Below are 17,960 nucleotides of genomic sequence, written 5' to 3'. Positions count from 1 at the left end.
CCAGAGGGCATTAGAAAACTCCAAATGGTCCCAGCCTTCTTCACCTCCTTTTTTGAGACTTTGAAATAGCATTGAACAGAGTTCAGGAACTTAAGATTTGCCAAGGTGACACTCCCCTAGAATTGCCTTTTCATCTAATGTTCCTGCATATTCCCTTTCGTGGTAATTTTGTGAGGGTGTAGCACTGGAAACGGGTGACCCAACGGGCTACAGGGAAACAAGGACGGCAAATTACTCCAAAATAGGCAGTTCAGAGTGACAAGGTTTGGCTTAAATGCTTTAGTTTTAGATACCAAAATAAGGGCAGATAAATCCCATTTTAGGCCTTTGTTAGGCCTGAGACAGGACTGGAGCACAGCATTCCCCTTAGCAGGAGAAATATCTACCTGGGGAGCTGTCTGGTCCCAATGATACAGAACACCACAACGAGAGCTAAGCAGGATGCATGTGCTGCTGCGTGGAAACCTGCTCAAAGAATTCCTGACCATACATTTTATCTGGCAGAAAAGTATTTAGTTTTGATCAAAGGCTAAACAAATAGCTTTCAAGTCCAAGAGCCTGCTGTGCAACTTTCATCTCCTACACAGTCAATAAACCTTGAAATGGCTAAGGAAACAAGATGAACACCCAGCAGCTGGAAATATTAGTGTAAAGAGTATGGGAAGAAAGAAAGGAATTTCCTGATGAGCCTGTGTCACCTTTTTTTTTTTTTTTTTTTTCCTATCAAGGAACTTGAGACACAAGTAGCACAAGTAACACGGAAAAAAGGGAGAGGAGAAGGACACTTTTCATAGGAGTCAGACATGTAATTGAGTTGAACGTATCACCAGGTGACAGTGTTGAAAACCTCTCTCTGGACGAAAGGATAAAAGCAATAATGACCTGCAGACTGAGATGGAAACTAGGATTCAGTGGTAGCTGGTAGGAAATGTACATGACGGGGCAAAGGGGCTGTACGTGTTTGAGCATAAGGATGTGCACTGTGCAGAAGGAAAGCTTATTCTCGCTTGGACGAGAGTTTGCTCCTGAAAGCAGTCAGCATCATCATACAGATTGCAATTTTTCATGGGTTTTGTGCACTGTGACATGTCTACATTAGACTTGTGAGCTCTCAGCACGCCGTTCTCCTGTGTCTCCCAGGACTGCGCTGCTAAGCACAGGGGAGCGTGAGGCCAAAACATCAAAGATGCGTGACCTTCAGCTGCACATGCAGCAAATCAGGAGACAGCAGTAAACCTTGCAGACCCTAAACTGGGATATGATACCTCTGTGAGAAATAGCAGCATTTGCAGCGAGTGAGGCAGACACTGGATACAGATTTCCTATGCAAATTGGAGGATAATATGTTGCAGGTAGTGAGCATCAAACCACTTTTAAGATGTGGCTTACCTCAGTTAATAGTGCTGGATTTTCTGTCGACAGTGCTGGAATCAGAGTCACTTGAGGCCCCTGAAAATGTATTTTGTTTTTTTTTTCTTTTACCCAGTATAAAAGTATGTGCAAAAGACAGACGATTTTAACCTACATGGAGTTTCTCTAGCAGAGAGGAACAGCTACTGCTGGAAGTGATTTTATCTTTTAGCAGCTGCAGTGCTCTATTAGTAAATATACATACACTCTGCTCTTCTGTTCAAACTTGGATATTTGCCATTCCAACTCAAAAATGAAGATGAAAAACAAAATCAAACCCTGCTACAAGAACTTGAAGAGCTTCATACTTAGAGGTTATATTTACATGATTACATCTAATATGCCAATCCTTTTCCATTCAAATTGATCTAGAGGACTTTAGCAATGGATTGAGGGTTTTCTTTTCAACCCTCATAGGTGTGCATGGGCCCAAAATGTTATTATTTCCTCTCATCTTTTTTCCTAGTCATATGCATGAAAATAGTCGCAATAATCAGCCTGTGTAGGTTTTTAAGCCTAAAACATAGGGTGTTGGCTTAGCAAAACTAAAAATTAAGAGAAAAAAAAGAAAAATAAACTCAGTCAAGTTATTTTTGAATTACCGGACAGCGATTAGCATCTGGAAACATAAAAGATCATTTTTATTGTTGTATCGTTAGAACTTCAAAAGCAACTAAACAGATGAGACAGAACCATTTACTAATGGGCTGAAGGCTTTGTGTGACAAGTACCAATTGGGGCGGGCACTTCTATATCCCCGTACTAAAGACTCAGAACTCAGGCTCCTTGAGTGAAATGTTTAGCACAAACAAGCCTAGCACTGAAAAACCTCGTAAATTAGTGGAAAATAATTCTTTCAGAGTTTTTTTATTTTTAAATCTCCATTCTTTATAATATCACTAATTTTCTTTCCTTGCCAATTTTGTCCTTTTGTAATATGATCAACATCAAGATCTTTTTTTTCCCCCCTTCTGTTTCAAATTATGCTTACAAATGAATAGGCTTGTTAGCTGGAGCTAACACTTTTTTTTTTTTTTTGAGTTGTTTGATCGCCGAACACCCCATTCCTCTTCACATGTGGAATGGGAGAAATGTTGAAGGCAGTGCTTTATTGTTGACTGGTGGTGTGGTCTAATTCTCATTCCCTTAGAGTTTGTCTATATTAGGAAAGGAACCTAATATTAGGATGAAGCCTCAGCAGGAAACCTTTTCAAGGGGAGGGAGCCAAGGAGCGGGGATGGGGCTTGCTCCCTTGAGCTCCCGGGATTCCCGGGACAGGCTGGGCTCAGGGCATCCTTGAGAAGGGCGGCTGGACCCGGGCTGCAGCAAGAAAGGAGCAGGGGGGGACCCATCACACCCCTTCTCATCCCTCTGATGCTTCTGCTAAACTGCTGTTCCCCCCAGCTCATTGCATGGGGAAAACGATGGTAATGCTCAGTTCTTGGAGCTAGGGCTAACTCGTGACACGCGTGCCTAGGCAAGTCCAATATTGTACAGTAATTACGACTCCTAGGGAATCCGAGGCCAGACTGCAACAGATGCAAAGAAATTGCCAAGCTGAGGCCGCAGAGCTGGTCGCAGTCAGCGCTTCCCCTGCCTCAGCAAACTGTCTAATAAAAGAGCAGGTGGGAGAAATAAAACAATCGAAGCCGTTAGCAAGCGCACAACAGTAGAAAATATTTCCTTTTATGTGTCTGAACAGTGCTGTGGTTGGTGGTTACTTGCAGTGAGTATGACCAGATCTAAAGTAAAAGTCTGGAGAAACTTTGCTGTCACGGTTTTTAGAGGGTTCAGACTCAGGAATCAAACACTTCATGCTTTTCCTGATTAATAAGTGCTTAGACTAGCTGAAGTACCTAGCAGGGCTGCAGTAAACACTGGAGTGACCTGCCTTTTAGCATTCTGTGTCATCTTCCTTGAAAGTAAAAGACAGTAAACCAAAAAACAATTCTCCATTGTCTGGGATGTTCTCTTGTTACTTAGGGCTTTACCCTACTTTCAGACTCGGTTAATGTTTAATTGCTAAATTCACACGTAGGCACCTTAGAAACTGGCTTGATTTTGACAACTGCTTCAGCTTTCATTACTTTCCAAGTGTGTAGTGTTTCCATGTGAAGTGCTGTTTCCTTAAGTTTGAAACTGAACCCTTTATGTAAGTGAATACAGATTGAATACAGATTTACATTGCGGAAACTGAATACAGATTTACATTAATCTGAGACTTCTGGCCTATGTTTTCTAAGCATCTAGGTCTTCATTTAGGATTAGATTTAGTTACAATCTAGTTTTCGATTACTTTGTCAGCCATAAACTTTCTACCTTTATTGAATTTCAACTCAATATAATTTATTTTTCACCTCAGATTTCAGGCTGCTAGATAATTTATTTGTGTGTGTGTGCTTTATCTTACTTCGCTGCCTTAAAGCAGTCACAGTGGCTGCGCTCACAGCTCAGCTGGCAGGAATGAGTATGGATTGCCGTTCATAAATGGACCCTGGCTGTGAGAAGGGGGATGCATTAGGACAAAGCAAGTTACGCTCAATAGCAAGACATAGATACATGTATGCCCAGAGACATTTTTTAAATGCTTCTTGTTTGCGGGATCACTCTGATAGTCTGTTGTATACACATTTTGTGTATTTTTATAATAGGTCATTATTAAATAAACCTCAAAGAAAAAAAAAAAGCTGTTGCTAGCTATGAGCAGCAGTCCTGTGTGTGGATCAATAAGCTGACACCTACAGCAATCTGTGTCAGAAACACATATGGTCTCTTACTGCACCAGATTTTATTCAGTCACACAAACACTTGCAAGAGAGCATGCTGGTAAAACCTCCCTTTCCTGCACCCTCCTCCTCTCACAAATCTGGTAGTTTTGTTCATCGCTTCGTAATGTAAATATGTCCTGCAACACACAAACAACTGTAATAGCCCTGTTACATACAGCAGTAAAGCTCTTTGAAACAACAATTTGTCTTGCATTTGTTCACTATAGGGACAAAAGGCTAGCTGCATGGTAACTTAAGTTAAAGTTATCTTTTGAGTTGTTTAAAAAAAACAAACAAACCCTCAAGTGTGAATATAAGTTCAATTTTTCTTTTAAACAATAAAATAAGCATTTTTTAACGAAACTCTTTAGACTTTGAGAAAGCTATGACTAAATTACAAATTTTTTGAATAAAAGCATTCATAATGTAAAAGCTGACATACCTTCAGTGATAACCTTCTTTCTGAATGTCTTTATCTCGTTCCTACAACATTACTTACAGGTGTCTAGGAACATAAACCACTCTTTTGCACAACTCTATTATAGCCATTAGTCTTTTTTGTGCCTAAAATACAGTTATTTCCATATGTTGTGCTGCGGCACCTTAGCATGACTCTGCCTGAGCTAAATCTAAGTAAGTCTTTCTTTTTTTATGTAAGTGTCATCTGTCTTGGAACCAGAATTAATAATGTGATCTGGATGCAAACTGGATTTGCACAGGAATGACTGACCTTGTCGTTATGGCATATTGCTGGACTGGGAAAAAGCAATAGCTATGAGTTTTGCTTCTTTTCGCTCTTGCAAAAATGGCATGAACAGAAATTCTGCAGAAGCTGGCATTTTTCGTTCCCCTTTTAATGCAGGTGCTGGAATTGGCACTTTCTTCTAAGCCACATCTAAAGAAAAATCTTGGCTCATAATGCATATGCCAAATTATTAAATTTGATAATAGGCTTAAAATATGCATAATGACTAACTCCCACATGGGCACAAAAGGCCGTCATGTTCTAGCATCAGCCTAGATTTTGCTTAACACTCCTGAGCAAACCAAGTAGTCCCATTCCCATGTAACTGAAAGAAAAATCTGCACGTAGGCGCTGATGCTAAAGGTGCATTGGAGAGGATCTAGTGTGTGCGTGTGCCTGTGGTGTGGGCGATGCACCATATCCTCATGTGAGGTAAAGCTGGGTAACGCAGTATCCATTATGAGTGTACCATAAAGCAGCATGTAATTCCAGCGTCGGTGATAAGGCAGCAATCCTGAAAGAAGCGGGGACGACCTTCCCTGCCCCCATTCCTGTATTACATGCTTGCTGCTTGACTTCCCACCTTGACTGTTCTTCCTTTCACTGCCAAGTGAAAAACGTTATGTTAATCATACACAATGAGTGAAAGATTGATTAAGCAAGGCAGAGATATCTCAGTTACTACTCATTTCGAATGAGGGAAAGAAGCAAGTGTGATAAAAGTTGCTTATGAAGGAAACAAGCTCGAGCCTGTTGGCAGACAAAGCAGAAGAGTTTGCGTGTGTTAACTGAAAAGCAGTGTAAGAATAGCTATTGTTGACTTGTTGCAGCTTGCAAGAACTGCAGAGAATCGCAACTGTCTGTAACTGGATTTGCCGAGGGGACAGCAAGAACAGGCAGAAGACTGGGAGTTGTGGACATGAAAGGAAGTACTGGCCTACAGCACTGGCTAGTTACTAAATTTCCTCCATTGTCCAGCTGTGATGAGAAATTCACAGGTCAAGACCAAGGGTGATTCATTTCAGTTTTGTGAAGAACTGCTGAAAATTTGATAAACTACCCATCTTTATTCTCCATTCCATGCAGATGACATCTTCATTTAGTGCTGTTTAGATGCTCTACCGTCACACTGTAGTTTCTGGAGCTTATAACTAATTCTTAGAACTGAGCCTGTTACAGAGAAGGGACCAGAGGCAAGATTAATGTGTCATTTGCATAATACTAAAAGCATCTGAGTTAATAAATTAGTATATTTAAAACTTTATGAAAACACTTCTTCAGTTTGAAGAAAGCAATTATAATAACTGAATACATTTCCTTCCGACAAATGAGGTTTGAAAGGAGTTTTACCTCTGTTAAAGCAAATTTCTTTTGAAGCCATCTGCAACTCATACTTTGTGGCTGCTTTAAGAGTGTACATGTCTCATTCAGTACACACAGCCACATTTTATATTAGGTAATACTTTTTCCTTTTTATAAAACATTTATCTTAATTTGAAGAGCATGTCTGTTTCTTTGTTCTTAACCATGGAACATTTCTCAGATCATTCCAGACCACTTAATTTCCTGTTTACCTGGTGGGTTTAATTTCTTGTAACATTTACTAGGCCAAAAGCATGGCATGGTTAGTTCTCAGATACTCTAGTTGCCAAACTAGGTTTTTGAGCCACGTGCTGTACGCACCTTACCAGATGGCTGGGACAGCATTTTAGCTTTAGGACTGCTGAATTCAGTTATCACTAGACTGCTTCAATATACAGATAATATAAAGCAGCAGGGATTCCTTACCCCTGCTGCTAGGAGATGTTTTTCAATATCTGTTGATAGTTTCTGTTTGCATAACCTGTTTATCAATTATGTTAAAGGTTGTTTGAGGTACCAAGAAAATGTTTTCTTCCAGCCCTAGTATTTTCATTCCTTTTTTGGAATTCTATTCCAACAGCATACTCTATCAACAGCCTAATTGCCAGTAATTTTCAGTATTGTCTAGTATTGTCAAAAGACGTTAATTTGCGACTTGGTTTACTGCTTTGAAAACTTGGTGTATGACATCATCTGAAAGATTAATAAAACTACTAACTTTTTTAATTAACTGTACAATTTAGAAATGGAGAAGACCCACTGGACAATCTCACTTAATCCTCTGCTTCTGTGGAGTGTTCCTTTTAAGTTCTTCATTTCTGGATTTTTGTGGATTTTTTTTTTTTCCACAGAACATAGATTTGGCCTGACAGGGGGAATCATAACAAACATATTATCCGGCTAGATTGCGGGAAATTCTAATATTTCCTTTCATCATAGTACAGCTCTGTGGAACCGAAGGGCATTCAACAGGACTATTTGCCACTTTTCCTTGGTTTTCCTGTGGGGTCATGAGGGCTTGCAAACCATCAGAGTTTCACCGAGATGCTGCTAGGGAAGGATACCTGTGAGAAACACTGATGTAACAAGTCTATGAGCTGCGACTTGAAGTCTGTAGTTGCAAATAGAGCAGGATTGTAAATATATTATCAACCAGATTCTGGAAAACCTTCTGCTGCCCAGGATAGATTCGTAACATGGGAATCCATATGAAGCAGCTGGTCCTGCATGGGTCTGAAGGTGCTTGGGTTCCTTATAAATTAATAACCACTCATGAACTTTGAGTTCTCACCCTCCCCAATAATGCTATGCAAAAATGTATGCTAAAGACAATTTTCAAAATGCCAGAGATGCATACTGGGATTCGTGACATTTCAAAAGCCATAGTGAAATCATGGATTCTTCACTACTGAACAGGAAACACAAGCAAACTAAGGAAAGGCTGTTTGCTTGATATTGCCAAGATATTGTTTTGACTGGGCAAAGAAACCATGGAAGCTTATGGCGTTCCCATTAATATTGCAGGTGCGGGGGCTACCTCTGGCATTTCAGCCGTTTTCCCAAGTACCTCTGGCACAAGTACTTTCTCACCTTACCAGCACGCTCACAAAGGTAGGAATACATTTACAGATTTAATTTAGCAGCTGTTGCTTTTGAGACTACACCAACACAGCACAACTGAACTGAAAATAACTATTGTTATTACTACTGTATAATTCACTATTACGATTGTGTGATTCATTGCCACTACTTCCAGATCTCTGAAACTGTTATTAAAAATAATTCAGAATGAATTTTTATTTCTTGGTTAATCAACACTGCTGAGTTAGTAAGATGGACTTAAAATGGACTTTGACTGTACTCAGTAATGCCAGCAATGAATTTAGCTCGTTATTTGTGTCAATAGAGAGACGGCATTGTGCTCAGCAAAGCCTAGCTTAGACCAGTGAAAATAATTTAATGCACTAGTATAGCCAGTGTCTTGTTGAGTTAATATAAACAGTTCTCCGTTATGGTTATTCATTGTTCAAAATATGTGAATAATGAGAAGACACAGTAGGAAAGATGCCACTAATGAGGGACTGACACTGCTGATCTTCCTGGTTTTGTCTGTAAGCGTGATCTTGAGGATCATGTTTTCAGAAAAATTCAAGTTTTCATGCTTTTTAGCATATTTGTCATTTTCTGTATTCTTCTGTGGCTTTTGGATTGTACTTTAAGTTCTTCTTACATCTCTTACGTTAAATTCACCTCCCAGCCATGCTGTGTTTTAAGCATCTGTTAGAATAGCATCAGTTTTTCACATGTGCATTGTATTCTGCTCTCTACAAAGCTTTTGAGGCAGCCATAGTAACCAACAGTCATTTTAGCTCTCAACCTGTTTGTTTTTTTCTTTTTAATTCTGTTTCCCAGAATTCAGTGTTAGGAACACTGCTCCTCCTGCTCATATATAGTTTCCTATATTATTAGCAGATAATATAAATTCCTTCCTCTTCAAATCTAATGGAATATGTGATGGAGTATTTCTTATGACTACTGTCAACTAGTTATTGCAGCATAAATGTCATAATTTTGTAAAATCCTATCAGTTAGTTTGCCTTCAGATATAGTACTAAGTTTTTCAGTGCTTAACAAGTCAGGCAAGACTCAGATCAAGTAAATGAATATGCAAATGGTAAGTTTAAAGTAGGCTGCAGACTGCTAACTATTCTCTGATTTTAAGAGTTTACAAAATACTTCTTTGTGTTTCTAGCAGATCTTTCAGGTCAAGGACATCTGGCTACAGCTCTTATAATTGCAATGTCTACCATATTCATAATGGCTATTGCTATTGTCCTCATCATCATGTTTTACATTGTGAAAACAAAACCTTCTGCTCAAGGTAATTGTTCAGTATATGAAATTTTAGCTGCAAACGCTATTTTTAGGTAGTTTCTGAGAATAATTATTAAGTGATACTTTTTATATCCTAGCCTGTTGCAAGAGCCACTCTGTAAAAAATGTTGAAGCTCAGGCCAACACACAAGAAGAGAAGAAAGAAGTGCAAGGTATAAATTGGTTTGGATTTTGCTTTTTCTATCCAAGATTACATTGGACTTAGATATTCTTAATCCATCATTAATCCTTTTAATTGTATAAAATCTGTGCCAGTTTACTAAGGAATGGTGCATAATAGTTTTTGCACTCCCAGGATGTCATTTAATCCTCTGATAGCAATTAAAAAGGGAGCAGAGAGATTTATTCTTACAGTAAGATTGCCAACTGAAGCTGCTCCTAAGACAAAACACTCATTTGGAAATTCACTGCCAGTTTAAACTTCTCTAATTCTTGATCTGCAGATAATGTTGTGATATTCTCTGAGAAAGAAGAGTTTGAAAAGCTTACAGCAACTCCAGCTAAAACTACTAAAAGGTATGTAAAAAAATAAACTTACTTCTAGTTTGACTGAAGCAGGAAAGGAACGTGGTCACCATTTCCAAACATTCACTGCAGATATTTTTTTTTAAGCCTGGTGTGAAGGAATACACGAAGAGCAAAACGGAGTTAATTAGCCCCAACATTTTCAATGCTGTACATTCTGGTAGACCAGGATACAGCCTGTCAGTAGGAGAGTCATAGGAGTTGGATTTTCTGGACAAGGTGAACTGACCATTGCCACCTTTACATGACAGCCTTGCCTGGAGCACCCCGTGCCCCAGGTCCCAGCCCAGGCAGGCCCCTGGACCTCCACAGACCGGGGAGCCTCCTGCGTCCAACCTTGTACAGCTAGAACAGGGAATTACGTGAATATGCTGGTAGTTTTGCTTCAGCAGGGAAAAGACTAGATGACCTAGGCATGTTTTCCTCCTCTGGTTCCTAAGAGCAGGAGACAGAGGTTCCTAAGGAGAGGCCCTCTCCCTCCACAATCATCAGCCCTTAGGACTCTGTCTCCTCGTTAGAAAGGTCCATTTTAGGGCCTGGAGAATAGCTCTCGCGTACACGCCTTTGGTAAGGTACGTAAGGTTCCCCCTCCTCACTATTAGCTGGGAGGAGCAAACACACCTTCTGCTCCAGGCCTTAAGGAAACTCCTTGTTCGTAGCCCCACCTGGGCACATTTAAAACAAATGAAAACCTTTTTTTATTCCATTCCTCTAGGATAGCAAAAAGGAGATCATTGGAGTTACACTAAGAGAGGCTTCATTAAGATAACCTTATCCTTCATTTTACAGTGAAAATGATGCATCTTCTGAGAATGAACGACTTTTAAGTCGTAGCATGGACAGTGATGAAGAAGCTGCAGTTGACAAGCAAGGGACTCCAGAGAGATGCTTATTATCTTTAGTGCATTTGGCCAGAGATAAATCTTCTACAAACAACAAAGCAACTGGGGTAAGGCTATTCTGAGATCTAAAAATGGAGGGTATTTTTTTTTAATAGACACAAACCATCACCTCAAAATGCATTATAAGCAGATTGAACTAATTTACAAGAGAATTTGTCCAGACACATATTTATTGGAGAATCTCACTTGCATAGTGGCATACAGTATTCCTCCAGAATTTCAGAGGTGGTCTGTGGGTATATATATACTGTTCAGAGTTGAAAAGTAAATTTCCTACAAGAGCAATAACTTTGCTCTTTGAATATTATATTTTATAGTTTAAATAAAGAAAAAAGGAACAGTCAAAACTCAGTATAGCAATGCTTACACTTACCAAGGAAAATCAGAGATAGAAAAATAATGTAACAACATGGCTGGATCCATATCATGGTGTAGCATCTGAGTTTCTCAGGTGCTTAAGAGCATCTAATGTTCCGAAGTGTGGTGCTAGTGTTTCTATGCCATATAATTTTCAGTAATATCTGGTTTTGTACTTAGTTTTTGTGAATAATTTTCAAAAACACAGATTTTGAAGGCCACTCCTGTGTTTCAGAGGATAACGTCAATCCGCTGTTTGTTTTGCTGTGGAAGGCCTTCATTCCTTCCTGCTAACTGTGCACTGCCCAGGGCATTTTATCACACTAAGGATATTTCAAGGCATATCTAGGGCACGCCCTCACCGTCAGCTTTTTAGTTTATACTAACATGAAACCATCCTTAAAAAGCAAGCATTGGCTCAGATGTTTTTTAAGCTTTTAGAACTTCGGTAGTTAAAAAAAAGCAGCAATAGCTAGGACAAAAATCACACAATATCGCTTAAAATCACTTAATATCAACCATTTTGTTTTTCTAAAAAATAAAAAGGTTTGAAAATACATCTTTTCATGTTTGCACGTTTTAAATTGTTGAGATGGTTTAGCTCAAGCTTTATAAAACAGCTCATTTCTCAGCTGAGACCAGACATGAAAGTTTCAAATGCAAGAGAAAGGTTTCAACTATCTGAAAAGAACTTACCACTCTCTAGTGTTCACATTTTAAAATTCAGTCTTCTGAGGTCTCTCTAACAGCTCTATTTTTAATCATACTTTTCTATGCACTTGCTTGAAATTGCATAACACAAGTTGAATATGCAGAAAATTGGAACATTTCATAGGAAGTGGCTTCCAAAGACCATATATGATAGATACTTTCTCTTGAGTCATTTACATAAGCTCATCTGAAGCATGAATTATTTTTTCCAGACCTGTTGTAATATACTCCTAATGGCCTGAAGCCCACTGATGGGGTTAAAGACAACCTTTTTCAATAAAAGTGCAGAGTGCATCGAGATGCTCTGCTAGATACCTGAGATTTCACAATTAAGCATATTGCCAGAAGTTAGAAAAGCAGCAATCTGAGGCGAGGGATGAACTATTGTTCCTAGTATAGGGAAGAGTATTAAGTAGCTGTTGGGCAAGGTAAAAGAAAGTTAAAGGCCTACTCTTATCCAAGGCTGCTCCTTCCTAATTAAAACAAAAACCATTATGCAATGAGCTACCACACAGAGCATCTCAAATCAGACTCAAATTTACCTGTTTGCTTCCAGCATAAGCTTCACAAATTCCAGGCACTGGAATTTATCTTCAGGCACTGATAAAAAGAGCATCTTGCATAATTCTTCATGAACTTGGAATTATTTAGCTTCCTTCCCTGTCCTAAAAGTGAGGGTACAATGAAAATGGGCATCTTACAGTTTGCTTAAGAGAAATTTTAATAAATCCCATTAAAATAAAATTTTATGCTTGCAGGGTTCTGAAACAGCAAGTGCAATAGCTACCCAAATGATCAAACACATGTAAATTTTACCAAGAATATGTAAACAACAACTAATACCTGCATCACCGTTCCCTGAGATACAATATACTTGCACAGCTTCCACACCTTTCGGTAGGGCAGCCAGTCCATGGGCTCCAGCTGCATGTCTAGTAGTCCAAGTAATTGATGTGCCTTGGCCCTTAGAGCCCATAGAAAACAAGGAGAATCTTTCCGCAGAACAGAACAGTCCAAATAGAGTTTTTTCCAGCCTGGTTTTCAGTGAAGAGTGGTGAATTTGTGAAGATAATGCTAGAGTCCCATCAAGGAGGCAGCTTTTCAAATAGCTCAGTCCTAATGAGAGCTGGCAGAGCGATGACAGTTCCAGTCCCTGAGAACACCTGACATTTTGACGTTTGTTTTCACTCCACATTGAATCCAAGGCCAAACCTCGAGAACATTTTTGCTAAATGAAATTACATCAAAATGTCCATTTTCAGCCTGGAAAATGTCAGGTGTTCAGTCTGCGTCTCTTCCTTGTCAAAAATGACTGGAGCACCCTGGCCCTCAGATTTTTCCTCTCTAAAACATAACTGTTTTTTTATCTATCTATCTGTAAAGTGTTTCATATTCAACCAGGCAGTATATCATGGGGAAAAAAAATCTGTCTACCTATCTATCCATCCATCCATCCATCCATCTAAAATTAGTGATGCCCTAAGCAGTTCTATGTCAAATGGCAGAAAGCAGGATCCTCTCCTCTACAGTCCTTTTCCATTACTGGAAGAAGGCAATTCCAATCTGAATTTAAGCCCTTGTGGCTAGTCCTATCCTAGTTTACCTGGGTATCCGTGCATGTGCCTACATGCGTGGTATTGCGTTTATCCTCCTTGCCAGCAGTCTGCTTCAGTCTGAAAGAGAAATCGAGTACGAAAACACTTAAAGCAGAGAAGTCATTGATGTAAAAGAGGATTATAAAGTGGAAAGAAAGATCTCTAACAGTGGAAAGAGAAAGCAGAAAAATGTTTACTCTTGACTGAATTTCTGCATGCTCCTCTAAGAATCCTCAAAAGGGGGCCCTTGAGGACTTTGTATGATAAATCCTTGTATTCAGAGCCTTGAAATGAAGATCTCCCAGAGGTTTTGTACTGATGACTGATGATTATTTACTCACATGACTGAAAAAAATAATGAAATAAAACTCTTCTCATTCAGATTCAAAGTCGAAGGAAAAAGATACTTGATGTGTATGCTAATGTATGCGACGTTGCAGAAGGTGAGTGTGTAAAACTTGTGACTATGCTAACAGCACAAAATTAGATCACAGTTGTTTATAATAGAGTAGAAAGCCCTCTGTCTGCCTATGGAGAAGTGAGTTATAAAGACAGGAAGTCCAAATCTGGAAGAAGATACTCTGTAAGTCTCACCTGCCCTTAGGAAGCATCATGGGGCCCTGATGCCAGAACTATCCAGACTGGATTTGTGCTGGAGCACACCACAGCTCTTCTCCAGCTGGATGCACGGGTTTCCTTCCCATGGAAAGCAGGAACGGCAGCGCTGGGCTGTGTTTGGGCAAGCACACAGACCAAGTGGTAGAGAAAACCTCTTACATTGCTCGTCTAGCAGAAACCTGTCTCATTTGTGTATTTAGAGTTACTTCGATAACAGATATAAATTTCTTCCAAACATGAAAGTGTGATTTGGAAAGGGTAAAAATTGTATTTCAGACACATATCTTGACCTTGTCAGCTACTCTAAATGCTGTCCCACTTCGCATGACCAAAAGCTTAGTTTCCAAGTAAGCCTGCAGTGTAAGGATTAACCCTGTTTAGCACTTGACTGGCTGGGTTGTTTCGGCAGAAGGGATAGGAATTCATTTTCCTACAGAATAGAAGATAATGACCACATTTACTTCTCCCCCCCCCCCCCACATACTTTGCGTGTGCATGTGCACGCGTGTGTATGTGTGTGTATATGAGTTTTCTGTGGTTCAGGGAGGTCTATGTCCTGCCAAACTCCCGCTGGTGGGTATGAAGCAGGAAAACTACAGAAGCCAAAAGACTGTTTTTGAAAAGATGCTGTTGCTGGTTCTCTCCTCTGTTCTGTGACTGCACAGAAAAATGTCCAGGAAAACACAGTGTTTCCCCCCAACAAGATGAGCATTCAGTCCTCTCTAGCTATTCAGTGATAGCAATGACAAGCACTTGCAGGGACTTTTATGCTTGGAAGCGGCCAGCATCATTGCTTCACCTCACTCCTCACACTCGTGCAAGGGCAGCTTTCAATTACGGAGCTGTTACCGCAGCTGCTGGTGACAGACTCTGGGAAGGGTCAGAGCAGTCGCTCCAGCTCAAACGCTGCACGAGAGGTGCAGAGGTGTATTAATGGAGCTGCTCACTGGGTATACGTCTGCAATAGACTCCTTTCGACAGCTGGTGAGCTGCTGAACGAAGGGACAGTGTCACAGGAATATATACTACCCATGCAATTCTTCTTTCTCTGCCAACTTTATACCCTAATTATTCCACTAATACTGCCCCCTGCTGTCACAAGAAGAGTTAATTTTGGTAACGTAATGTCTTTGGAGCTAGACATATCTATCACAGACTTTCACTTAAAGATTTTGGCTGTACTTGTAGTGAATAGTGTATACTGGAGTATTTTAATACAAAAAATGTCACAAATAGCCAAGACGTATGTATGGAGCCATCTAACAACATACCCCTCACTTTGCAGGTCTGAGCCCCACGGAGCTGCCATTCGATTGCCTGGAGAAGACCAGCCGAATGCTCAGCTCGACATACAACACAGAAAAAGCCATCGTGAAAACGTGGCGCCACCTCGCCGAGAGCTTTGGACTGAAGCGAGATGAAATTGGCGGTATGACGGACGGCATGCAGCTCTTTGATCGCATCAGCACAGCAGGCTACAGCATCCCGGAACTGCTAACCAAACTCGTGCAAATCGAGCGGTTGGACGCCGTCGAATCTTTGTGTGCAGATATTCTGGAGTGGGCACAAGCGATGCCTGCTCCTGAACCAGCAGCGACATCCTGACATACCTGTCTGGGATCTTCATTGCTGCCCCATCGGCAAGAACAGTGATTCCAAAAAGCACCATGTCAAAGACTTTGGACAAAGACCATTGATGTTTCTTCTATGTAGCCATTCCCCCTGACCAGCAGAAGGTTATTCCCTTTTATTTCTACAAAAGTGAAGTTACACCTATACCAAAATGAGAGCAGAAATCTCCCGTGAAGCTTGGTACGAACATATAATTAAACGAAATGGTTTTGTTAAAACAGTTACTGATAATAAGTGGACACAAACATCCATTCTCTGTATGAGTACACGTGCAGCTAACCCTGCTGATATCCTTCCTGCCTGGCTTTCAAGAAAGTTTGCTCAATAGTATAATAGTTACAGTTGAAAACAGTACTATAGCTACAGTCCCATTTAATACACATTATATCAGCTCTAACACCCTTAGTCTGTAACCAGTTTAATTGTCTGTATTTACTATGGATTTGTTGAATCTAGAAGTATGTGCATAGGTATATATACACAGTCCTCAGATTAACTCATGATAATATATGAAAAAAGCTTCAACATAATTTACAGATTGAAGTGCTTCAAATCACTGTATATGATGCATGTACATGCACTCTTGGTCCATATAGACATTTCAGAAGTTATAAATTCAAACTGCTAACTTACGGAGGACATGCTGGTTAGGAAGGGGGCAGTGAAAGTTGACAGTGACTACTTGTAAGTTGAGAGCAACATAATTTTTCTCTTCTTTGCCGTTACAAAAAAGAGACATCAAAAAGAACTTGCCCACCACAGTGAAAAACATATTTTCCAGCAGCAACATCCATATACCAAATTATTTTTCACAGAGGAACTCCAGACAACAGTGGTGTGCATTCTACACTGACAACAAAAAAAAGCAAGTTTCTTTAGAGACACCTGAAATACACAGGAAAAACGGTTTCTGAAATCCTCTACTCTTGTAAAGGTAGAACATGAGCATAGACTGCACAGTTAGGTGAAAAACAATTCCTCTAGAAGCGAAAGCCTTATTGTGAGTTTGTGCATGACAAAAATATACCTTATCTTTTCCTATTAACTCATCTCTAAATATCTAGGTTAAAAGTTCTTGAAAAATTGTACAGACCACAAGCCAGTAGCTGTTACCAAACCTATTCACTTAATTTATAGCTAAAATGAGCAACGACAGATTTCAACAAGTGCATTTCAGCAACCACTAAATTAAATGTCACTCACAAAGCAGTACTTTCATGACTGAACAAAATGTTATAAAAATATCAGTTCTAACCCTGAAGTTAACAACTAGTATTCCATTATTTAGTAACTAGACCTTACCTATGATAGTGTCATAATTACGTTCTGAACATTTAGTATCACCATTTAATGCCTATATTTACTAATCTTTCCAGCACTTGTTTTGCATAGCAGAGGAAGGACGTACTGCATCATAAACTTATCCTCCTCATTTTTCTTTTTCCATCATTTCTTCAGTATTATAACACGTTCTTCATCCATGTGCATGTGCCAAATTTGATTATAAGTTTGCCTTTTCTTTAAAGGAAGCAGAAGGTTGCATTTATTTGAAGACTTAAGTAGCTAATTGATGTTTAAAATAGGAATGAAATTCTCTGCATCTTGAAGTCAATGACAAAATCATATGGACTTCAGCAGGCTTCAGTAAGATTTCTAGATTTGCTGACGATTCAGCAATCTTCAACAAGATTTCCAAGACCCTAAATCAGCAGTTTTAGTCCATTGCTAAGAAAATACAAAAAAGATGGGGAAAGACAAGGGGATGATTCCATTCTCCATTCGTTAGTGTGTAACTACAGTGTTACTCCTATATTTCATCTTTCGTTTAATAGAACATACCATTTATTTCTTTAAAAGATGACACAGGAATCCTCTTTTTTTATGTTTATTGGGCCTTGAAAAGTTAGGGTCTTGAAATCAATGGTGCCACTGTGAACACAGACTATTTAACATTATTTTATTTAGCATACAGTATTTTTATTGTTCTACAAAAGATGTGCAGGAATGAAAAAAAATTTCTGTAGACCTTGCCAAAGGCTTACTTTCTAATAATTTTGTTTAATGCTGTATATATAACTTATTATATTGTAAAATATGAACATAAAATATGCTAATAAAAGAAAGAGGTCAAAGTCGTATTAGCCATTTCTTCAAGTAAACTATACATTGTCTTATAAATCTGTAATTAAATAAGCTACCCAGGGGCTAACAGGCACATTCCTGTGGTACGGGAGTGTCTAGGCAACATACGTGAAGGAACCTTTACATTCCAGTAGGATAATGTTGGCCTGCATCACATTTCAGAAACTTTTGTCAGGCCTTTGAAGCAGAAACATTTCTTCTTCCTTTCTCAGTATAGTTTTAGTTCAATATGTCATCTTTTAGGTACTAGGGAAATACCAAACTCCTAACAACCCCTTAGAGCAACTGTTTGCAAATT

General features: G+C 39.4%; 1 protein-coding gene across 2 annotated transcripts in view; it reads left to right on the top strand.

Moving 5' to 3' along the window:
- EDAR (ectodysplasin A receptor) overlaps positions 1-17,660 on the top strand; it is a 76,149-nt gene extending 58,489 nt beyond the window's left edge. Inside the window, exons 6-12 of one of the 2 annotated variants that reach the window (XM_009665487.2) lie at positions 7,810-7,896; positions 9,041-9,166; positions 9,258-9,332; positions 9,624-9,696; positions 10,495-10,654; positions 13,653-13,713; positions 15,174-17,660. In XM_009665487.2, coding sequence (XP_009663782.2) covers positions 7,810-7,896; positions 9,041-9,166; positions 9,258-9,332; positions 9,624-9,696; positions 10,495-10,654; positions 13,653-13,713; positions 15,174-15,493 — 902 coding nt within the window. In that variant the 3' untranslated portion in view covers positions 15,494-17,660. Of the gene's footprint in view, positions 1-7,809; positions 7,897-9,037; positions 9,167-9,257; positions 9,333-9,623; positions 9,697-10,494; positions 10,655-13,652; positions 13,714-15,173 lie in introns of both variants that reach the window. The other variant, XM_009665486.2, reaches the window with a different exon arrangement.
- Positions 17,661-17,960: the final 300 nt, after the last annotated feature.

Source organism: Struthio camelus, chromosome 1, assembly GCF_040807025.1.
Source record: "Struthio camelus isolate bStrCam1 chromosome 1, bStrCam1.hap1, whole genome shotgun sequence".
NCBI classification, from domain to species: Eukaryota; Metazoa; Chordata; class Aves; order Struthioniformes; family Struthionidae; genus Struthio; species Struthio camelus.
This window is presented reverse-complemented; position numbering and strand designations above follow the sequence as displayed.